Consider the following 21,392-nt stretch of genomic DNA (forward strand, 5'->3'; position numbering starts at 1 on the left):
GCCCCCCAGAAGGCATTGCAAGGGGCCCAGAGAGCCAGGAAAGAGCAGGTTCAGGCTCCCACTCACACTAGCTTCATGGTGTTTCACATTCACATGCCCTATTCCCCTGCCCTGAGACAAGCCCCCCCAACTGCTAGTGCCCTTCCCCAGCCCTGAGCATCCCCACCACACTCCCAACCAAGGGGCATTTAACCCTTCCATTACCCATAGCAAGTGGGCTGCGGGTCCTATCGATCATGCGGCAGGGGTGGGCCTGCTTGCCCAGCACTGTTCAGCCCTGGTGCCATGCAACATGGCAAACTGGCTTTGGAAGATCCTCTCCCCCACCCACACCCCAAACTGTACATCCACTGGCCCCACACACACACACACACCACAGAGTGACACCTGCCCCCTCTGTGGGAGTGGCTGTGCTGGTGTACTCTGCTCCCAGCAGCTCGGTCCATTGCAGTAAGTCCTGGGAAGGGCCCTGGCACCCAGCCTGCTCTCTGTCTAGATCTCTGGGTGGTGCTTGCAATGGGGTGCCAAGGCCCCACCTGCCAGCTTCCCCATGGCCTCTTGAGAGGATGGCATGGTCAGTATGCACACATCCCTTCCCTCTTCTGTTCATAAGGACTGCCCCCCCCAACACCCCTCCCCCCCAGCTGCCCCTGCCCCATTGGAACTCTCAGGGTTGTTTTCCAAGCTTGCTGGAGGTGGGGCTGTAGCACAGCCCTATGGACCTTTCCTTCAAGGTGCAGCTAGGAGACTATGTGCAATGCTCCGGCACCGACTCTCTGCTTACAGCATCCCAAGGAGCTGCTAGGAGTGGTACAGCACCTGGCCTGACTCATGCCCTGGCTCCCCCCAATATCATCATCTATACCTGGGAAAAGGGTATGTGTGTGAAACTCCCAGCATGCTCCACCTACTGGGCCCTCCCACATGAATACACAGGCTGGGACAGGAGAAAAGGCCTATCTTGCCCGTATCATTCCATTGCCCCTGCTCCCCACCACAGCCTGGGCTCAGTTCTTTCCCCTGCCACCACTATTCATTAGGCCCTGGAGAGTAGACATGCCTGGGCCAAGGTCCCGGGGCTGGAGCTCTATTCCTGGGCCTTCAAACCCCTGTTGGAAGTTCCTTCTTATGCTACTCCCTACTGCTGCCCTGGTCTGGGAGCAGGTGCCCAGCAGCTTCTGTACACATGTGCTGAGGTGATTACACACATTGAGAGGCCAGGCCTAGGCTCCAAGGCCAGTACTACTCTGGCCTTAGGAGTAACAGCTCCTCCATGGAGCTAGGCTGAAGCATAGCTGAAGATTTAAAAACGCTGAGTGAGCGAGAGCCCAGCCTTGCCTTTTTGTGTCATCTCTGTGCACGGTTGCTGCAACGAGTAGCAGCAGCTATAAGCATAGAAGGTGCCCCTCTGCTTGCACGGAAAGGAGCAGAAGGCTAGGGCACACTGGAGCAGGCTGCACTAAAGCAGTTTGGGCTACAGGGGCAGAGTGGTAGAAGTGGCACCCTACTGGCACTTGCCCCACCTGATCCCCTGCCTGGTAGATATAAGGCTCTAGGCAAGTACACTGGAGGAGGATGCTACCCTCAGGCAAGCAAGGGTGCAGGGCTGGGCTCTTACTCAGCTGTAACAAGGGGCTGTAGCAGTGGATCTCACAGTACAGACAGCAGGGAACAGCAGCTCACTGAGCACTGCACAGAGCCCAGGGTCATTTCTCTCTCCCCACCCTGCAAGCACAGGAGTTCTCATCCCAAGAACAGTGCTTCCCCCGCCGCCACCAGTAACGGGATACGACACACACAGCGATAGAAGAGCCAGGAGGCAGAGGACCTGATGCAGGTTTTTCTGTACATAAGTGTTTTTTGACACCACAGCCGGTTGTTTATAATAAAACAGAAATCAGAAAGAGCAGCCAGAATACACACCCAAAGGCAATAACCCTCAGCTTAAAAAAGGAGCTGTCTGGTCCCAGGGAGGGGGAGGCAGACAGGTGGTGGTCGGGGGAGGCTACAACTGCCCCAGCTGGGACGAAACACAACACAAAGAAAAAACCACCCAACACTCCCACTGCAGGGCAGGACAGGGGAGAGCTAGGAAACAGATTGTCCAGTCCTCAGCATCCTTGTTAGCACCTGTACAATAAAACTGTACCATCTACACAGCAGTGCAGCCCTACTCTCTGCTCCTGCCAGGGGCAGGCACTTGCCCCCTCAGGCCAGCTCTCGGCAGTAGAACTGCTCCTCTGAACAGAAGAAAGGGGCACGGGCAGGGATGGAGGAAGGGGCCTGTCTGCATGCAGACACTGCGTCAAGGAGGATGGCCCTCTGGCAGCAGCAGGAGCCCATGAGGATGCGAGGCAGCTGGAGTCCCTGGCTGTAGCTTTGGAGTGGCTCTCAGGCTGCAGCTGCCTCTTCAAAGTGGCCCAGAAGAATCCAGAAACAAGCGATGTAAGTGAAATGCATGAGACAGCCAGGCAAGCACCTGGGGGAGACTGAACCCTGGGCTAGAGAACAGCTCTCAGCTGGACTTGCTTTTGGGAAGGGAACAGCCCCAGCAGAAGGCGGTGAGGGAGGGGACTGCCCACAGACCCTAGAATTTAACCTGGGGACTGTTGTGAGAGCTGGTCCCTTTGCTGCCAGGCCGCAGCGGTTCGGTCACTGGACAGCTAGCTGCTCATGGGAGAGCAGTGTCCTCCAGGCGCATCCTGGGAGAGGGGCCAGAAGAAGCCCTCTTCACCACAGCCGGGGGCTCAAATAATCACAGTGATACAGACTCAGCAGAAACAAAAGAAACATTACAAATTAAATACTAATTAAATAAATACTATGGAAGACATTGGGGGGAGGGCAGCTTGAGAGAGAGGCGCGGTTCTATGGGGCGGGGCAGAGCAGAAGCATCCACTGCCCCTCACTTCAGAGCCCATGGTCCTACAGCCAGGAGGGCCCAGCTAAGGTAGCCCAGTGGGGCAGGTCCGAGCTTCCCAGCTGATCTAGAAGGGGACCTGCAGAGAGCTGCATCTGCAGCTGCTCATCAGAAAGGGACCCTGGGAAGTCCTTGGAGACAAGTGGAGTCTCTCCCCAGTCGGAGTTCAGGGGCCGCGAGGAGAGAATAAAACAGCCAAAGACTCCAGGCCCCGCTGCTGGCATTGAAAAGGCTGCTTCCCATCAGTCCATATTATTGCCTCATGATGCAGTCCAATGCGGGGAGAGCTCCAGCCCCCGTCAGCTGCTCCAGGCCTGGAACTCCACTGCTGAGCCCAGGAGCTGCAGTAGCTCTGGCTCGTAACGCACCAGCTCCACTGTCTCTGCAGGGCCCTGGGGGAGCGGCTCGGGGCTCTCCGGCACCTCCTCCTGGGCCAGCAGCTGGCTCGAGGACACCTGACGCTGGAACTCCACCTTGGGCAGGGTAGCAATTTCAAAGTGTGGGAAGCGAGCCTGGAATATGCGGGAGGAAAGCTTCAGCCTCTTGAGAACGTCAGAGAAGAGAAACCAATTGCAGGGCCTGTGAGAGCAGTGAGAGGCACAGGTTAGTGAAGAGGGACCCATTCCACATCCCCCCACCAGAACCACAGGGAACAGCCCAACCACACAGATCCAGCACAAGGCGGGCTATTAGTTGGTGTCTGCTAATCACATGAAAATTGGCTCCTCTGCACTTATCTAGGATAGAAAGGGAAAAAAGCTGCATAACAAGGGACTTTAATTTAAGTAACATATGCTGGAGGTCTCATGCTGTCAGGACTAAAACGTTCTTGGAATTTCTAATATTATAGACAACAATTTCCTAACTCAAAAAACACTGCAGCTAACACTGGGGAATGCTATGACAGACCTTGACAGAGAGGAACTGATCACTGAACTAAAATTAATGGTAACTTAGGTACAAGCGATCAGGACTTGATCACATTTATAACATGTAGGCAGAATAAAGTCCAGATCAGTGCTATACATAGCTGGTGCTTCAAAAAGGGCCACGCTGACAAAGCTGAAAACAATTATGAGCCAAATCTGCTGATAGGAAGAATTTATTCAGAAAAATGTGATTGATCATTAGGAATTGTTTAAGAAAGCTTTATTAGACTCCTAAAAAAAATATATCAACAATTAAGGAAGAAGGCAGTATTGGTTTAAAAAAAACAAAAAAAAACTTGAAGTGAAAGCAACTATAAAAAATTAAAAAAAAATATGTATAATAAATAGAAGACAGGGGAAGCTGATAGTAACAAATATAAATCAGGCTAGGAATTGTAGAAAATTGATAAGGGAAGCAAAGACTTAAGGCAAAATCTATGGCCAGTAGAGTTAAGGAAAATGAGAGGGAGTTTTAAAGTATGATAGGAACAAAAAGAATTCTAACAATGGTATTGGTCCATTAACTAGATGGAAATGGAATTATCAATAATAATGCAGAAAAGGCAGAAGTGTTCAATAAATATTTCTGTTCTGTATTTGGCAAAAAACAGATGACATATGATTACACTCTTTCCATTCTGTTTAACATTCTTGCTGGAGGATGTTAAACAGCATCTATTTAAGTTAGACATTTGTAACTCAGTATGTCTGGATAACTTGAATCCAATATGTCTACACTACAGGATTAATCCGAATTTAGATAATTCGAATTTGGGAAACAGGTTGTATAAATTCGATTGTGCGCGGCCACACTAAGCACATTAATTCGGTTTTTAACCACATTAATTCGGTGGTGTGCGGCCACACTACCCCATTACTTTAACCACATTAATTCGGTGGTGTGCGGCCACACTAACCCTAATTCGAATTAACAAAATCGATTTAGGCGCTACTCCGCTCGTCGAGGTGGAGTCCAGAAATCGATTTTAAGTGCCCTTTAATTCGAATTAACTGGCTCTGTAGTGTGGACGGGTGAAGGGTTAATTCGGATTAATGCAGCTAAATCTGAATTAAAGTCGTAGTGTAGACCAGGCCCAAAGAGCTGACTGAGGAGCTCACTGGATTGTTAATGTTGATTTTCAATAAGTCTTGGAACACCAGGGAAGTTCCAGAAGACTGGAAGAAAGCTAATGTTGTGCCAATGTTTTAAAAGGGTAAATGGGATGATTCAGCTAACTACAGGCCTGTCAGTCTGACACTAATCCCCATATGATGGAGTGGCTGCTATGGGACTTGATTAATAAAGTAATAAATAAATAATTAAAGGATGATAATAAAATTAATGCCATTCAACATGGGTTTGTGGAAAATAGATCCTGTCAAACTAACAATTTTTTTTCTGGTAAGATTAGAAGTTTAGTAGATAAACGTAATACTGCTGATACTTAGATTTCTGTAAGGCATTTGACTTGCTACAGCATGACATTTTGATTAAAAACTAGAAAGATTAAAATTAACATGGCACACATTAAATGGATTAAAAGCTGGCAGATATGTGTCAAAATGTAATAGTGAACAAGGAATCATCAAGTGGGGTGTGTTTCTAGTGGTGTCCTGCACCGATTGGTTCTTGACCCCACGCTATTTAACATTTTTATTAATGACCTGAAAGAAACCAAAATCATCACTGATAAAGTTTGCAGATGACACAAAAATTGGGGGAGAGGTAAATTATGAACACAACAGGAAGCGAGATCTGGATCACTTGGTAATCTGGGTGCAAGGAAACAACATGTGTTTTAATATGTCAAACTGTAAATGTATACACCTAGGAACAAGGAATGTAGGACATACTTCTAGGATGGAGACTCCATCTTACAAAGTAGTGACTCTGAAAAAGATTTGGGGGAGGTGGTGGATAATCTGCTGAACATGAGCTCCCAATGAGACTCTGTGGCCAAAAGAGCTAATGTGATTCTGGGATGCATAAACAGGGGAATCTCAAGTAGGAGTACTGAGGTTATTTTACTTTGTATTTGCCACTGGTGTGACTTCTACCAGAATCCTGTGACAAGTTCTGGTGTCCACATCAAAGAGAGATGTTGATAAATTAGAGAGGGTTCGGAGAAGAGCCATGAGAATGATTAAAGGATTAGAAAGCATGCCTTTGAATGACAGACTCAAGGTGCTCAATCTATTTATCTTAACAAAAAGAAGGTTAAGGAGTGACTTGATTATAGTCTATAAATACCTACATGGGAAACAAATCTTTAATAGTGAGCTCTTCAATATAGCAGAGATAACACAATCCAATGGCTGGAAGTTGAAGCTATATCAATTCAGACCAGAAATAAGGTGTACATTTTTAACAAAGAGGGTAATTAACCATTGGAACAACTTACCAAGAGCTGTGGTGGATTCTCCATGAATGACAATTTTTAAATCCAGACTGGATGTTTTTCTAGAAGATCTGCTCTAGAAATTATCTGGGAGCCGTTCTATGGCCTGTGTTATACAGTACATCAGACTAGATGATCACAATGGTCCTTTCTGGCCTTGGAATCTATGAGGCTAGGGCCTCCCCTACAAAGCCACATTGAACAACCCATCCCCCACAATTCCAGAGCTCAAGAATTCAGGCCTGCCCTTGACCCTGTCTTGTCCTGGGAGCTGGAGCCCATTGCAGAAGGAAGAAGCCATTGGCCAGACTGGCTGGTGAAACTGACACCTTGCTGGGCAAGTGCACTTCATGGCCTAATTTCCACTGGAGCACTCACATGCTGGGCCCCTGTGCTCCCCTCAGGCTTGAACTGGTTCCCTCCTGTTCCAGCCCAACTCACGGAGTCAAGGAAGGGGAGGGGAAGTTCCCCCCACTCTCCCCCATGCACACCTTCTGGATGCCCCCAATTGTCCCCTGCTCATCCTCACACTCCCTCTTCCTGAGACAGATGCCCAAGACTTTCCCGCTCTGGAAGTGCAGTCACTCCATGCCCTGCATGATCGCAGGGCTTGACCCTCCAGACCTCTCTCCCCACAAAGGAACAGGTCTTACTGCACATCCCCAGGTCCCCATGCCCCATGTGGAATGACTCTGAGTGACTGGCTTTCATGCACCTGGGACCTGCTGATTCTGGGTTCTCCCTGCAAAGTAAAAGCAACAGCATACTACCTTAAACTGCCCACAACAGGTACCACAGCAGCTCCTCTCCCTGCACAGGCTCACCCAAGCCTATTGGCTAGTGTGAGCTGGACCAGGAAGGTGCATCTCACAACAAGCTCTGCAAGTCAGCCACCTCAGATGCTTGTGACCAAGTTGCACAGCAGAGCTCCCTGCCCCCAGCTCCAAGGGCAGATCTAGGACTGTCAGCAAGAGTGTGATGCTGATCTCAGTAACTGATGTGATCCCTACGGATGCCACATCCCAAACCAGGCAGTGCTTTCAGGATTAGAGCCAACAGCTGCTTTAAAGGGAGAGCCTGCTAGGAAAGCACAACTCTGTTTGAGCATTTGGTCCCTGCAGAGTTACCTGCAATCTCCCAGATTCCTATAACACACAGGATTTCCAGTTAGTCTCTCTCTGCATTGGTTCCCTTTGGTTACTCTTCACTGAGGCTCCTTGGGAACCCATGAGTAGCCAAGGGCCCAATGGCTATGATCTCTGGCAAGGGATGGCTGTACCCCAGCAGCAGTGGAACAACCTTAAGCTTCATCAATTCCTCACAGTACTTTCCCCTTCTAACCACTCTGGGGGCAGCGAGCCAGCCAGGTCCTTCTGAAGCAGGCACTGCCTGGAATGGATGAGGAGATATGGAGCAGTGTCATGGAAGCCCCAAATAGCTCACGATCCCCTGAAGGTAAATGCTGAGCAGAAAGGATCCCCCATGAGAAGGGCCTCTGAGGATGGATATGAAATTGCCCAACATGGCGCCTGAGACCTCGTAGTACAACCGCCCCCTTGCTGGACCCTCAGGGGCAGTTGAGTAGCAGAGCATGATCAATGAAAGACTGCCAACAGCAGCAGCCCGGACATGTGATGTGTCTGCACAGCCAGAAGATCACTGACCCTGACCCAGTCCTGTCTGTGAACTATTCCCAGGCCAGAAACTAGAATGATAGGGATCCAGGCCTGGAGGACTCCAGATTAACCCAGAGCTGTCTTGTCAGTCAGAGTGTAAAGCCAGAAAGGATCACCTAGTCTGATCTCCTGTATATAACAAGCCACCAACACCACCTAGCACCCACACACTGAACCCAACAACTGAGATGAGACCAAAAGTATCTCAGCCCACAGGAGACTAGACTGTTATGTGCTACAGGTAGAGAACGAGGGAACAAGGCACACCATATCTGAGGCCCCTGCTCTGGCAGGGAGATGATTAAGTGAGAGAGATACCCAGATAATCCAGGCAAGTGACCCGCTCCTCCACACACTGCAGAGCCAGGCAAAACGCCCCAAAATCACTGCCAATCTGACCTGGCAGAAAATTCCTTCCCAGCCACCTATGGCCATCAGCTAGACCCTGATCATGTGAGCAAGAACCAGCCAGCCAAGCACCTGAAAGAGAAAATGCTCAGTGCCACCTCAGAGCACTGGCCCACCCCATCCTATGTCCCATCTCCAGCCAAGGCCATCCCTGATGCTTTAGAGGAAAGAGATTTTAAAAACAGACAGAATACATGGACAGGGAAGAGGGAGAATTCCCTTTCTGACCCCTGCAGATGGCTGTCTGAAGCCCTGAAGCATGAACTTTTAGAAACATAAAATAATCTAGAAGGGACACCCCCCCGTCAGGGCTACCAAGCCCATCCCCCACCATCAAAAGCAACCCCATCATACAATCTGACTCAGAAATTTGTCCCGCTCTCTCTAAAAACTAATTAAGTTGTTTGCCCCCACAACTTGTACTGGAAGGCTGTTCCCGAACCACGCTACTCAGATGGTTAGAAACCTTCTTCTAATTTCCAACCCAAATTTGTTCATGGCCAATTTATACCCATTTGTTCTTGGGCCAACAGCATCCTTTATCTTAAAGAGCTCTTCTCCCTCCCTGGTATTTACCTTCCTGATGTATTTACAGAGAGCAAACAAATCCCCTCTCAATCTTCTTACAGCTAGGCTAAATAAGCCAAACTCTTCCCATCTCCTCTTGTAAGATGGGCCCTCCATTCCCCTGGTCTTTTCTGCACCTGTTCCAGTCTGAATTAATCTTTCTTAATCATGGGTGACTGGAATTATACACAAAATTTCAATGGCATTAATACTTCCCAACCTCCACTAGAAATGCCTCGCCTGATACATCCTAGGATCACATTTGCCTTTTTTACAGCTGCATCACATTGGTGGCTCATAGTCATCCTGATTGACCCATTCATCCAGATCTCTCTCCATCTCTGCCATTTCCAACTGATGAGCCACAGCTTGTACAAGAAATTATTATTAGACCCTAAGTGCACTGAATTTCATCCCATTTCTGTCACTCCCATCTTCAAGTTTATTCAGATCTTCCTGTATAATGTTCTGATCCCCCTCTGTACTGATGATGCCTCCCACCTTTGTATCATTAGCAAACGTCATTAGCACACTCCTGCTTTTTGTGCCAAGCTCGTTAATAAAAACATTGACTAAGATTGGTCCCAAGGCCAATCCTTGAGGAGCTCCACTAGTAACCTCCCTCCTGTCCGATAATTCTCCTTTCACAATAACCTGTTGCCTTCTTCTATTTAGCCAGTTCCTTATCCACCTTACAATGCTTGTACTTTATTCATGCTATACAATGCTAATATCTTTATTAATGATCTGGAGGATGGTGTGGACTGCACTCTCAGCAAGTTTGCAGATGACACTAAACTGGGAGGCGTGGTAGATATGCTGGAGGGTAGGGATCAGATACAGAGGGACCTAGACAAATTGGAGGATTGGGCCAAAAGAAACCTGATGAGGTTCAACAAGGACAAGTGCAGAGTCCTGCACTTAGGATGGAAGAATCCCATGCACTGCTACAGACTAGGGACCGAATGGCTAGGTAGCAGTTCTGCACAAAAGGACCTAGGGGTCACAGTGGACGAGAAGCTGGATATGAGTCAACAGTGTGCTCTTGTTGCCAAGAAGGCTAACGGCATTTTGGGCTGTATAAGTAGGGGCATTGCCAGCAGATCGAGGGACGTGATTGTTCCCCTTTATGCAACATTGGTGAGGCCTCATCTGGAGTACTGTGTCCAGTTTTGGGCCCCACACTACAAGAAGGATGTGGAAATATTGGAAAGAGTCCAGCGGAGGGCAACAAAAATGATTAGGGGTCTGGAGCACATGACTTATGAGGAGAGGCTGAGGGAACTGGGATTGTTTAGTCTCCAGAAGAGAAAAATGAGGGGGGATTTGATAGCTGCTTTCAACTACCTGAGGGGGGGTTCCAAAGAGGATGGAGCTCGGCTGTTCTCAGTGGTGGCAGATGACAGAACAAGGAGCAATGGTCTCAAGTTGCAGTGGGGGAGGTCTAGGTTGGATATTAGGAAACACTATTTCATTAGGAGGGTGGTGAAGCACTGGAATGCTTTACCTAGGGAGGTGGTGGAGTCTCCTTCCTTGGAGGTTTTTAAGGCCCGGCTTGACAAAGCCCTGGCTGGGATGATTTAGTTGGGAATTGGTCCTGCTTTGAGCAGGGGGTTGGACTAGATGACCTCCTGAGGTCCCTTCCAACCTTGATATTCTATGATTCTACTGATCCCCATTCTCCATAATTTATTTAATAATTTCACATGGTACTGTGCCAAATGATTTACTGAAGTACAAGTATATTAGATCTGCTGCATTTCCCTTCTCTAAAATAATCAGTTATTGTCTCAAAGGAGGAAGTCAGGTTACCCTGGCATGATCTACCTTGCATCACATCCCCTCTACCGTTTAACTCCATGAATGTAATTATCCTTTCCTTCACAATGTGTTCTAAAGCCTTGCAGGACTAACAAGTATGTTACTGCCCAGATCACCCCCCCCACCCTTTCTTAAATAGAGGTACAATGTTAGCTATTCTCCAGTCATATGGTACTACCCCTGAATAGACCGGTAAGGTCATTAATGTCTAGTGATGGCTTCTTGAGTGAGGGCCTGGCCCACAATTGTGTGGCTGGTAATTTAACCTCCCAGAGGCAAGAATTAACCTTTATCAATCCAAGACCTGGAATTAGGTCCTACTCTCCCTCACAAACCCATATGGAATGGCCCATACTGCACGCTTCCCTGTTGCTGCTATGGTCAACTTTGGTACACGTATTGTCATGTCCCCCTGGACACACATACATAAGACAGATTGGTCACTCCCAGCAATCGGACATACTGAAACAGACAATAGCAGACCATCTTGTCTCTGACAGTACCCTGACAAGATGCTAGAGGGTGGTTTAAAAACCCATGGTGATTTCTCTCTCATCAAGGAGCCAGACTCAGTGCACGGGAAAGTTTACTGGGCTTACCAAAGTGGTGTGAGCACTGGGATGCAATGGTGTGACCCCAAACTTGCTTCATCACATGGGTCTCATTACCATCAAACTCCTCTCTCACTTTAATTGCAAGAGGGTGCTAGCAGCTGGTCTAAAAAAGTGCTCCAGCTAGGTATTAGCAGTTGGTGATATTGTGAAGCTGTCTGCCAGTTGCTTTGAGAGAAGACACAGCTACAGCACTGGTTTGTGACAGTGGTCTCTAACACTGCATTGGAAATGAAACAGGACAAAAGCCAGTAATCAGCATGTGAGCGAAGATCTGGTGGTTTCATGGCCTGCCAGATGTAAAAATAAATGTACACATGCTTGGGACGCTGGAAAATCCAGCTGTCAGCAGTAGTCCAGCTCTGGTGATCGCAAGAGAATGCTTGGCACTTCTGTCATTCCCAGGCACAGGCTTCAGTAACTTACACTTATGGGGAGTACAAAAAAATCCTGAGAAATTCCAACTGCACTCTGTGTTGGGTGAAGGTCCAAGTTGCACCCATAAACACTCTGAAGTCAAGGAAGCCCCAAGTTCGCACTGAGCTCACCTCAGTCACTGCCCAGCTTTCACAGCTGTCAGAACAGCTGTATGATATACTGCACTACTGAAGAAATAGTACGTGCATGTCTTTAAGCCTCTATCATAATGCCTTATTACATGAGGGCTGGCGTCCTCTGACTTCTGGCTGCTAACTGTCCAGCCTTAACGAGCCCTGCGTTTTCTGATGGAATTTCCTAGGTCTACAAAAAGGAAGAAAGGATGCTCCCATGAACCTTGTGAAATCCATTGTGGGAGCTCATTCTCCTGCAGCCCTTAAGAACCATCCTTACAAGCGGGGCCGGCTCTGGCTTTTTTGCCGCCCCAGGCAAAAAAGCCTCCAGCCGCCCCCCCCCTGCAGGGGGGGGGAGGGCGGCCGGAGCCCTGGGAGGAGGGCGGCGAGCCCCGGTGGGGGGCTCCGCCCCCCCCCCGGGGGCCAGAGCGCCGGGGGCAGGGCGGCGAGAGGGCGGCGAGCCCCAGGCGAGGCTCGCCGCTCTCCCCCCGGCGGCCGGGGGGAGGGCGCCGGGGGGCGGGGGAGGGCAGCGAGCCCGGCCGTGGCCCAGCTCTCCCCGGCAGCCGGAGCGCCGCGCCGCCCCCCTCCAGGTGCCGCCCCAAGCACAAGCTTGGTGGGCTGGTGCCTGGAGCCGGCCCTGCTTACAAGATAGGCAGGGATCGAGGAGGCCCAGTTCTCCTCTTGTTCCAAAGAGGAAAGTCAGTCTGGAATTCACTGGGCTCCTCCTCAGTACACCTACTCCAGGTGGTGCTTTGAAGCTGCACAGGGACATATCCAGGAAGGTCTCAGGCCCAGACTTTGGTACAAGTTGCTGGCCCAACACAGAGACTTGATTTCAAGTGGAGAAATCAGTGGCAGCTAAAGGAAGGTCAAACCAGGCACTATTCAGCTTCTATCTTATTTTGAAATAAAGCATCCAATGCAGAAGTCTTCCTGAACTGGGGTTTCTTCATCAGATATGTTAGGTTATGGGTTATGTAGGGTTATGTGCATAAAAATGTAGATGCCAAAAACTTTACCAGCTGAATTGTACTGGTTGCTCCCTCACAGCTGCCAGAGACCTCCCTCCTCCAAATGTAGTGTGATGTCCAAGTGCCACATTCACACCAGCTGTGGTTCTCCACGCAGTGCTTTACAGCAAAGTATAGTCATACATTGCATATACAAACAATACATGTACTGGACTGTATTGTGTCCATGTGGATCTGAGAAACTCTGCCTGGACTGGACAAGCTGGGAGGGAATGCGGACCGGGTACCAAAGGAAAGCTGGGCTAGTGCCCCTCCCAGTTTTTGTTATGATGCATCAAGAAAAGCTGAAGCATCCATTGCCGCCCACCAGAGTTTTTATTTCTACTTTATTTTAAGCATGAGAAATTCAGATCCTGTCTAGACAGATGGACTAAAGAACTAGTGCAATGGTGAAATCACAAGAGTCAAGAGAATAAAAGCTGAGCAATTAAGGGAAAGGAGTTTTTACATCTTATAACAAAATTTGTACTATAACTAAATCAGTTTAGAAACTGGTTTAGTTTAACTGGTGCCAAGGCGCGCGCGCGCGTGTGTGTGTGTGTGTGTGTGTGTGAGAGAGAGAGAGAGAGAGAACGAACAAGGCTTAAGGCAAAAAACTAGCGAGAAAACCCTCATGTTCCAGCCCTTCCTTTATAAGTCAAAGAAACAGAGAATGCAGCAGGATAAACCCAATTTTTTAAACACTCCTTTGCATGGTCACTGCCAGTTAAAGCATGCAAGAAAAATGAGGGGCAATTGTTATGAAGATCTGCATTGTCTCATTTTGGCATCAGGGTGGGTGAAGCTCAGAATATGGCAGCCTGGGGGAAATACCACCACTTATTTCTGCCTCCTCTCTGCCCTCTGCAAACTGGCACTGGACACGTTTCCCTGTCAAAATTACTTAAACTGGAGCCTTTCAGCTTTTGCAATTGAAAGTTAAACACTAAACACTGCCACTTGAAATGTTTGTCTGCTGTAACAGCGACCCACTCAGTGATGAGCAATGCTAAGGGCTTTTGAGTTTCTGGCTATCTATCCTGTCCATGAGCACATCCATTTAGACAGTAGGAATATGTAAATGGAGAAACAGTCACATTTTTTCAGTAAGCAGGGACCGAAAGAGGAGTGATCATTTTTATGTTGCCTTTTTGATTGTTTGGTTTTTGCAGTTTAAGCAAAATATTATAGTTCTATCAACAGCAGTCATGAAGAATTTGAAAGAAAAGTCCTTTTCACATCAAGAGCTAAGGTTTGCATGTCAAGGTGCATGCCATGAACTCAGAGTCAGGAAAATCCACCTATTACCACATCGCTGTGCTCCAGAATCTCAGCTGAACAATATTTCTAAGAGTACATTTATGCTAGAACATAAAAATGGCCATACCTGATCTGACCAATGCTCCATAGAACCCAGTATCCTATCCCTGACAGTGGCCAATGCCAGATGCTTTAGGGGAAATGAACAGAACAGGACAATTTGTAGTGATCCACAACCTGTTGTCCAGTCCCAGTTTCTAGCAGTTGGAGGTTTAGAGGCACCCGGAGCATGGGATTGGGTTCGTAACTATCTTGGCTAATAGCCATTGATGGACCTATACTCCATGAAATCATCTAATTCTTTTTTAACCCAGTTATAGGTTTGACCTTTACAACATCCCATGGCAATGAGTTTCACAGGTTAATGGTGCATTATGTTTTAATCCTGCTGTTTATTAATTTCATTGGGTGACCCCTAGATTCTTGTGTGATGTGAAGAGGCAAATAACACTCTTTTATTCACTTTCTCCACAGCATTAATGATTGTATAGACCTTTATCAAATCCCCCCATGTCATCTTTTTTCCAAGCTGAACAGTTCTAGTCTTTTTAATCTCTCCCCCTATGGAAGCTGTTCCATACCCCTAATAATTTTTGTTGCCTTCTCTATACCCTAATATATCTTTTTTGAGATGGGGCAACCACATCTGCATGCAATATTCAAGATGTGGGCATACCATAGACTTATATAGAGGCATTATGATATTTTCTGTTTTATTATCTAGACCTTTCCTAATAGTTCCTGACACTGTTAGCTTTTTTGACTGCCGCTGCACATTGAGCGGATGTTTTCAGAGAACTACCCACAATGACTCTTTCTTGAGAGGTAACAGCTAATTTGGACCCCATCATTTTATATGTATAGTTGGGATTGTGTTTTCCAATGTGCATTACTTTGCACTTATCGACATTGAACTTCATCTGCCATTTTGTTTCCCAGTCACCCAGTTTGGTTAGACTCCCGTGTAATTCTTCACTGTCAGCTTTGGACTTAACTATCTTGAGTAATTTTGTATCATCTGCAAATTTTGACACCTCACCGTTCACCCCCTTTTTACAGATCATTTCTGAATATGTTGAGCAGCACAGGTCCCAGTACAGATCCTTGAGGGAGCCTGCTATTTCCATTTCTCCATTGTGAAAACTGACCATTTATTCCTACCCTTTGTTTCCTATCTTTTAAGCAGTTACTGATCCAGGAGAGAATCTTCCCTTTCATCCCATGATTGCTTAGTTTGTTTAAGAGCCTTTGGTGAGGGACCTTGTCAAAGGCTTATGGAAAGTCCAAGGGCACTGTATCCATTGGATCAGACTTGTCCACATACTTGTCCACATACTTGTTGACCCCCACAAAGAATTTTAATAGATTAATGAGGCGTGATTTCCCTTTCCAAAAGCCTTGTTGACTCTTCCCCAACATATCATGTTCATCTATGAGTCTGATAATTCTATTCCTTACTATCCTTTCAACCACTTTGCTTGGTACTAAAGGTAGCCTTACTGGCCTGTAATTGCCAGGATTGCCTCTGGAGCCTTTTTTTAAAAAAAATCAGCGTTACATTAGTTACCCTCCTGTCAGCTGGTACAAAGGCTGACTTAAGACATAGATTACATACCACAGCTAGTAGTTCTGCGATTTCGTATTTGAGTTCCTTCACAACTCTTGGATGAATACCATCTGGTCCTGGTGACTTATTACAGTTTAATTTATCAGTTTGTTCCTAAACCACCTCCACTGACACCTCAATCTGGGACAGTTCCTTAGATTTATCACCTAAAAAGAATGTTTCATGTGTAGGGATCTCCCACATATCCTCTTCAGTGAAGACCGATGCAAAGAATTCATTTAGCTTCTGAACAACAGCCTTGTCTTCCTTGAGTGCTCTTTTAGCACCTTGATCAGCCAGTGGCCCCACTGTTGGCAGGCTTCCTCCTTTTGATGTACTTAATTTATTTATTGCTATTAGTTTATGTGTCCTTCGTTGGTTGCTCTTTGAAGTCTTTCTTGGCCTGCTTTATTATACTTTTACACTTGATTGCAAGAATTTATGCTCCTTTTCCATTTTCCTCAGTAGGATCTGACTTCCAGTTTTTAAAGGATGTCTTTTTGCCTCTTGGGGTACGTCTACACTACGAGATTAATTTGAATTTGGGAAACAGATTGTATAAATTCGATTGTGCGCGGCCACACTAAGCACATTAATTCGGTTTTTAACCACATTAATTCGGTGGTGTGCAGCCACACTACCCCATTAACTTTAACCACATTAATTCGGTGGTGTGTGGCCACACTACCCCTAATTCGAATTAACAAAATCGATTTTGGTGCTACTCCGCTCGTCGGGGTGGAGTACAGAAATCGATTTTAAGTGCCCTTTAATTCGAAGTAACTGGCTCCGTTGTGTGGACGGGTTAAGGATTAATTCGGATTAACGCAGCTAAATCCGAATTAAAGTCGTAGTGTAGACCAGGCCTAACTGTCTCTTTTACTCTGGTGTTTAGCCATGGAAGCTGGAGGTGCAATACCCAACTTGAGTAGATGAATATGCGCTAGCTCTTATTGAGGTAGTGCACTAAAAATAGCAGAGTAGCCACAGTGGCAGGGGCAGCTGCTCAGGCTAGCTCCCCAGAGTACAATCCCATACATCTTAACTACATATTCAGGTGGTTATGCTAAGCTGCTAGAGCTACACTGTTAGCACGTTTATCTACCTGAGCCGGGAACTACACCTCCAGCTGTAGCGTGGACGTACCCTTAGAGGTCGGAATGGTTCATTCATCTCAAGGGGAAATTAGCACTGAAGCCTAACATAATGATAGTGTTCATATTAACTCATTTACTGCTGATTGTTTTAACTGAAACCGTACTTATCCTACAATTTGAAGCAATCTTCCAGGTGCCAAGTGGCCCAACTGTCCTCTCTTCAGCTGCCCTTGCGTATGTATAGGGTGCAGCTACATGGTGTCAACACAAAAAATCTGTGGCATATTGAAAAGAATCCAGGGCCCATGCTGGAAAATTCAGGTTCAGTTTGCCATGACAGATGCCTTGCTTCTAAGAGAAGCATAGTTTCAACCATAACTAGGGAGCCTTGACTGAGCCCTGTGTTAACACTTTTTGTGTTCAGAGTGCTTTACATACATCAGCTGAGCCTCAACCCTGCCACCCACCCACCCACCCAGTGAAGTGGGCATTGGCCCCATTTCACAGATGGAGAAAACAAAGATGAATACTCAAAATTACAACTGCGCAAATTTTTTCAGAGAAATAGCTTATTTGCTAAAAGCCTCAGTTTTGGTAGTTTCAAAACTCTCCCTGAATTTGACACAAATTCATTAGTTTTGGCCAGAAATATTTTTCAGGCTCGATTCACAAACTGGTAAGTGTGGGTCTGTCCCCACCATGAACTGAAATTTGTTTTTGATTTCCCAGGGTTGCCAGCCAACCGAAACCCCCAACTTAATTGTCCCACTCAACTCAAGGCTTTGTTTACACTAGGATGCTTCCCCCCATTGCTACAACTGGCACAGCTCCACTTGTGGGGTGCTAGTGTAGACAGGGCACTGGGGTGTTTTAAGTACTGTGTCATTTAGACTTGAGCAGAGTCAGATGACATACATGATGATTAAAAAACCCAGCAGCATCCCAGAGGTGAATCTATACAAGCTGCTGCTGTTACAGCTACTCTTGGGGCTGAACAGAAGTAAGTGCAGCTATGGAGGGAAAAACAAAGACAGGTTTCCTAGTGTATGAAGAGCCCAGGTGCCTGAGCATGGCAAGCCAACAGTAACTAATTCCCAGCAGAAAGCATCTACCACTTCCATACTGTCCCACAGGGATATCCCTGCTTGTCTTCAACTGGCAATGTGCTTATGCCAGAAAGATTAAAGATTGGTAGGCCTTGTGATTTTATCCCAGCTAATGTAACTGTAGATGTCACTCATATACATGCATTTACTCTAGCTATGAAATGTATCCATCTGTTTGCCTCAATGTCCTGCAGCAGAGATCTCATCAGGAAACTCATATATTGCATCCTATGTAGTTCTTAAAAGAACGTCACTTCGAAAAAGATTATTTCTTAAGTATTTTGAAATGACATGTCTTTTAATCCAGTGCCTCCTGTGCTTGTTTTATGAAAAAGGGTAAATAAGAATAACTTTAAATTTGTAAATGTATCCCGAAAGATCTCCACTGAATTCTTTACAACACTGAAACACACCCACCTTTGGAGCAGGAAGTCAGAGCTGTAAAAGTGTACAGCAATACTAAACAAGCGTTTAGGACAGAAAGTTCACATAAACAAATGAACTACAGAAAATGTTGCTCTCATCTGCATTTTTCATTCTTTTATAGGCTTCAGTCTGAGCTCCTTCCTAAACCACATAGCCTGGGTTTTTTATTCTCTTCTTGTATGGAATCCCCTCATGACTCACTGCTCTTGTCTGGACCTTTCACACCTCTGTGCTATTCTCCACCCAAAAGTTCATGATTTCTGACCTCTTATTTGCATCTTTGATTTGGGGATTTGTAAGGCTTGTGTCCTCCCTTCCATTCCCAAACAGAACAATGGTCCATACTCTATGCCTTTATGAGACAGCTCTGTGCAGTGGGTAGTGCACCAAAATGGGACCCAAGAGACTTGAGTACTATTCCTAACTCTGTTACCGACTTGCTGCGTAACCTTGGGGAACTTGCAACCTCTCCATGCCTCCACCGCCCAACTATCACATAATGGTAACGTTTGCAGTGGTGCTAAAGCTGTGTTGGTCCCAGGATATGAGCGACAAGGTTGTTGAGGTAATATCTGTTATTGGACCAACTTCTGTTGGTGAGAGAGACAAGCTTTTGAGCTACACAGAGCTCTTCTTCTTCTGACCTGAGGAAGAGCTTTGTGTAACCTCAAAAGCTTGTCTCTCTCACAACAGAAGTTGGTCAGATAAGGATAATGACATTTTGTCCACCTTGGCAAAGTGCTTTGAGACCTACCAATGGAATATGCAAGGTATGTGCAAAGCGTTAACATTCTCTATTGGGATGCTACAGTGCCTGTTACCTAGGTGAGCAATCACCTAAGGCTCTGAAAAGTGCTCAAGCAGGCATCATCTCTTGCTCAATATAGAGACAGCCCATGTACTCTGCATACTGCTCTGCCCCCTTCTGAGGGCAGCCTGGTGCCTACTTCCACTCTCAGCTAACCCTGAAGACTCATGTTCTCCATTCCTGCTCCCATTTCTCAATACGCTCACTGGGTCCCCAAATTTGTCAGAAATTTGCTCTGCCCAGGATTTGCTATGCAAAAAGAGGAAGTAACACTCACCCACGTGAGACCGACACCTGGAGGTTATAGCAAGGAAGCAGGGGCTTGTCTGAGAACTCAAACATGAAGCTGTCTGATTCTTGCTCCTCTTCCTCCTGATCAGAGCTTCCGGGAGGGTTGAGCAGAAGGTCACACCCAATCCCATCCTTCCCCTCTGAAACAAGCAAAATTAGGTGTTGGCATCTCCCATACTTTCATTCTTGCTGGTGCACAGTGTTTCCCTAGGAACTGGGGAGGGGATGGAGGGAGGAACAGAAAATGTTCAGCACCAAGACTGAAGCTCAGAGTCCCTGGGCAGGAATCTGGGCTTGGTGTCTTACTGCACATTTCTGCTCCCAGCCCACTACAGCTGGTGTTCCAGGTCTCCAAAGAGGAGGTTTCACCTGCTATGTTGTGATCTGTGTCACAAAGGTACCACCAGACAAATGAAACCCGCACTGCTGGGTGCAAACTCTTCTGGAGGAACCCCAGTACACAGCAACCCACTGCCCTGAACAGCCACTGCTAGAAGCCAGGCTTCAATTGGACGTGTCTTTACTTTAGTGCCGATGTATGTGCATCACAAGACAAGCCACCAGATCAATGTGGCATGACCGAGAAACCAGTCTGCAGGGAAGTAGGGGGTACATGTGACTCAGAACCGCAGTGCACCAGAACTGCAGGTCAGGAGTGAGGGGTGCTAGCAAAGGGGCATGTGGAGGAAACTGGCATGTCTGCCCAAACTGCCCAGCTCTACCCAGTGCAACTAGCATCTCACCTGCACAAGTACAAAATACCACAACAAATTCAGAAACAAAACCCAGTTGAATCTCACACTTCCCGTCCACCCCAGCATCTCCCACTGGAAGGGCTCAGCCGCAGGGATTGCCCAGTAACTCCCTGCCCTGCTCTGAATCAAATGGTAGACTTGGGAGTACCAGCTGAGTCCCTCCCAGAGCTCCTTCTCTCGTCCCTCCCTGCAGTGCTGGCTCAGGACTGTTCGGTCAATAACATCTTTCCTGAGCCCATGCCCTCCAGCCGTTACTAGACCAGTGCCGCTAGATTCTGCCTGAGCCTCTGGCCCAGTCCCATGGTTCAAGCTGGAGCACTGCAGTGGGCTGTGTGCAACAGGCAGCTGATTACTCAGCAGGACAAGTTGTGGTTGTGACTCTGTCCTGTGGCTCATTAAAAGCTGGGAAAAGTTACTCTCCTTACAGTAACTATCATTCAGATGTTTTACCCCCACAGATCCCATTCTGGGCCCTATGCACATGAGATACTGCTGGCCAAAAGAGCTACATCTGTTGGGGCCACTCATGCCCCTGCATGCCCTCAAGCCCCTTACCCGAGGACATAAAGGGCTCAGTGGCCCCAACCTCCACTCTGTTCTTTCACCAATACAGAATCCCCAAGGCAAAGAGACTCCACAGTCAGGGGAAGGGAGCGTGGATGGTGGGATCTATGTAGACAAAGCATCCCAAAGAACCAGTTACTGTAAGGCAAGTAACCATTCTTTCTTCTTTGAGTATTTGCCCACATTGATCCCACTTTAGGTGACTGGCAGGCAGTTGTCTGTCTAAGGTGATGGGTGCCAGGAGTCCTATTTGAATAAGATCTGTAAGAATGCCCTGCCAAACTGTGTATCAGATCTAAAGGCTGACACTAAAGAACAGCAGTTTATAAAGGAATGTATGGAGCTCCAAGGAGCTGCTCTACAGATTTTGAGTACAGAGATGCCTCTTAAAAAGGTTGAGAAAGTTGCCTGAGCTCTTTCAAAGACTTTAAGGTCAGAAGGGACCATTATGATCATCTATTCTGACCTCCTTTATGAGGGGAAGGAATAACTCAGTGGTTTGAGCATTGGCCTGCTAAACCCAGGGT

General features: G+C 47.1%; 1 protein-coding gene across 1 annotated transcript in view; it reads right to left on the minus strand.

The window, feature by feature from the left end:
• Window positions 1–1,855: 1,855 nt before the first annotated feature.
• BCORL1 (BCL6 corepressor like 1) overlaps window positions 1,856–21,392 on the minus strand; it is a 50,657-nt gene continuing 31,120 nt past the window's right edge. The window contains 2 exon segments of the mRNA XM_024197245.1: window positions 1,856–3,499; window positions 19,533–19,686. Of these exon segments, the coding sequence (XP_024053013.1) occupies window positions 3,220–3,499; window positions 19,533–19,686 (434 nt within the window). The 3' untranslated portion in view covers window positions 1,856–3,219.

This window comes from Terrapene carolina, unplaced genomic scaffold, assembly GCF_002925995.2.
Source record: "Terrapene carolina triunguis isolate 2854851 unplaced genomic scaffold, T_m_triunguis-2.0 Scaffold137, whole genome shotgun sequence".
Taxonomy (NCBI): domain Eukaryota; kingdom Metazoa; phylum Chordata; order Testudines; family Emydidae; genus Terrapene; species Terrapene triunguis.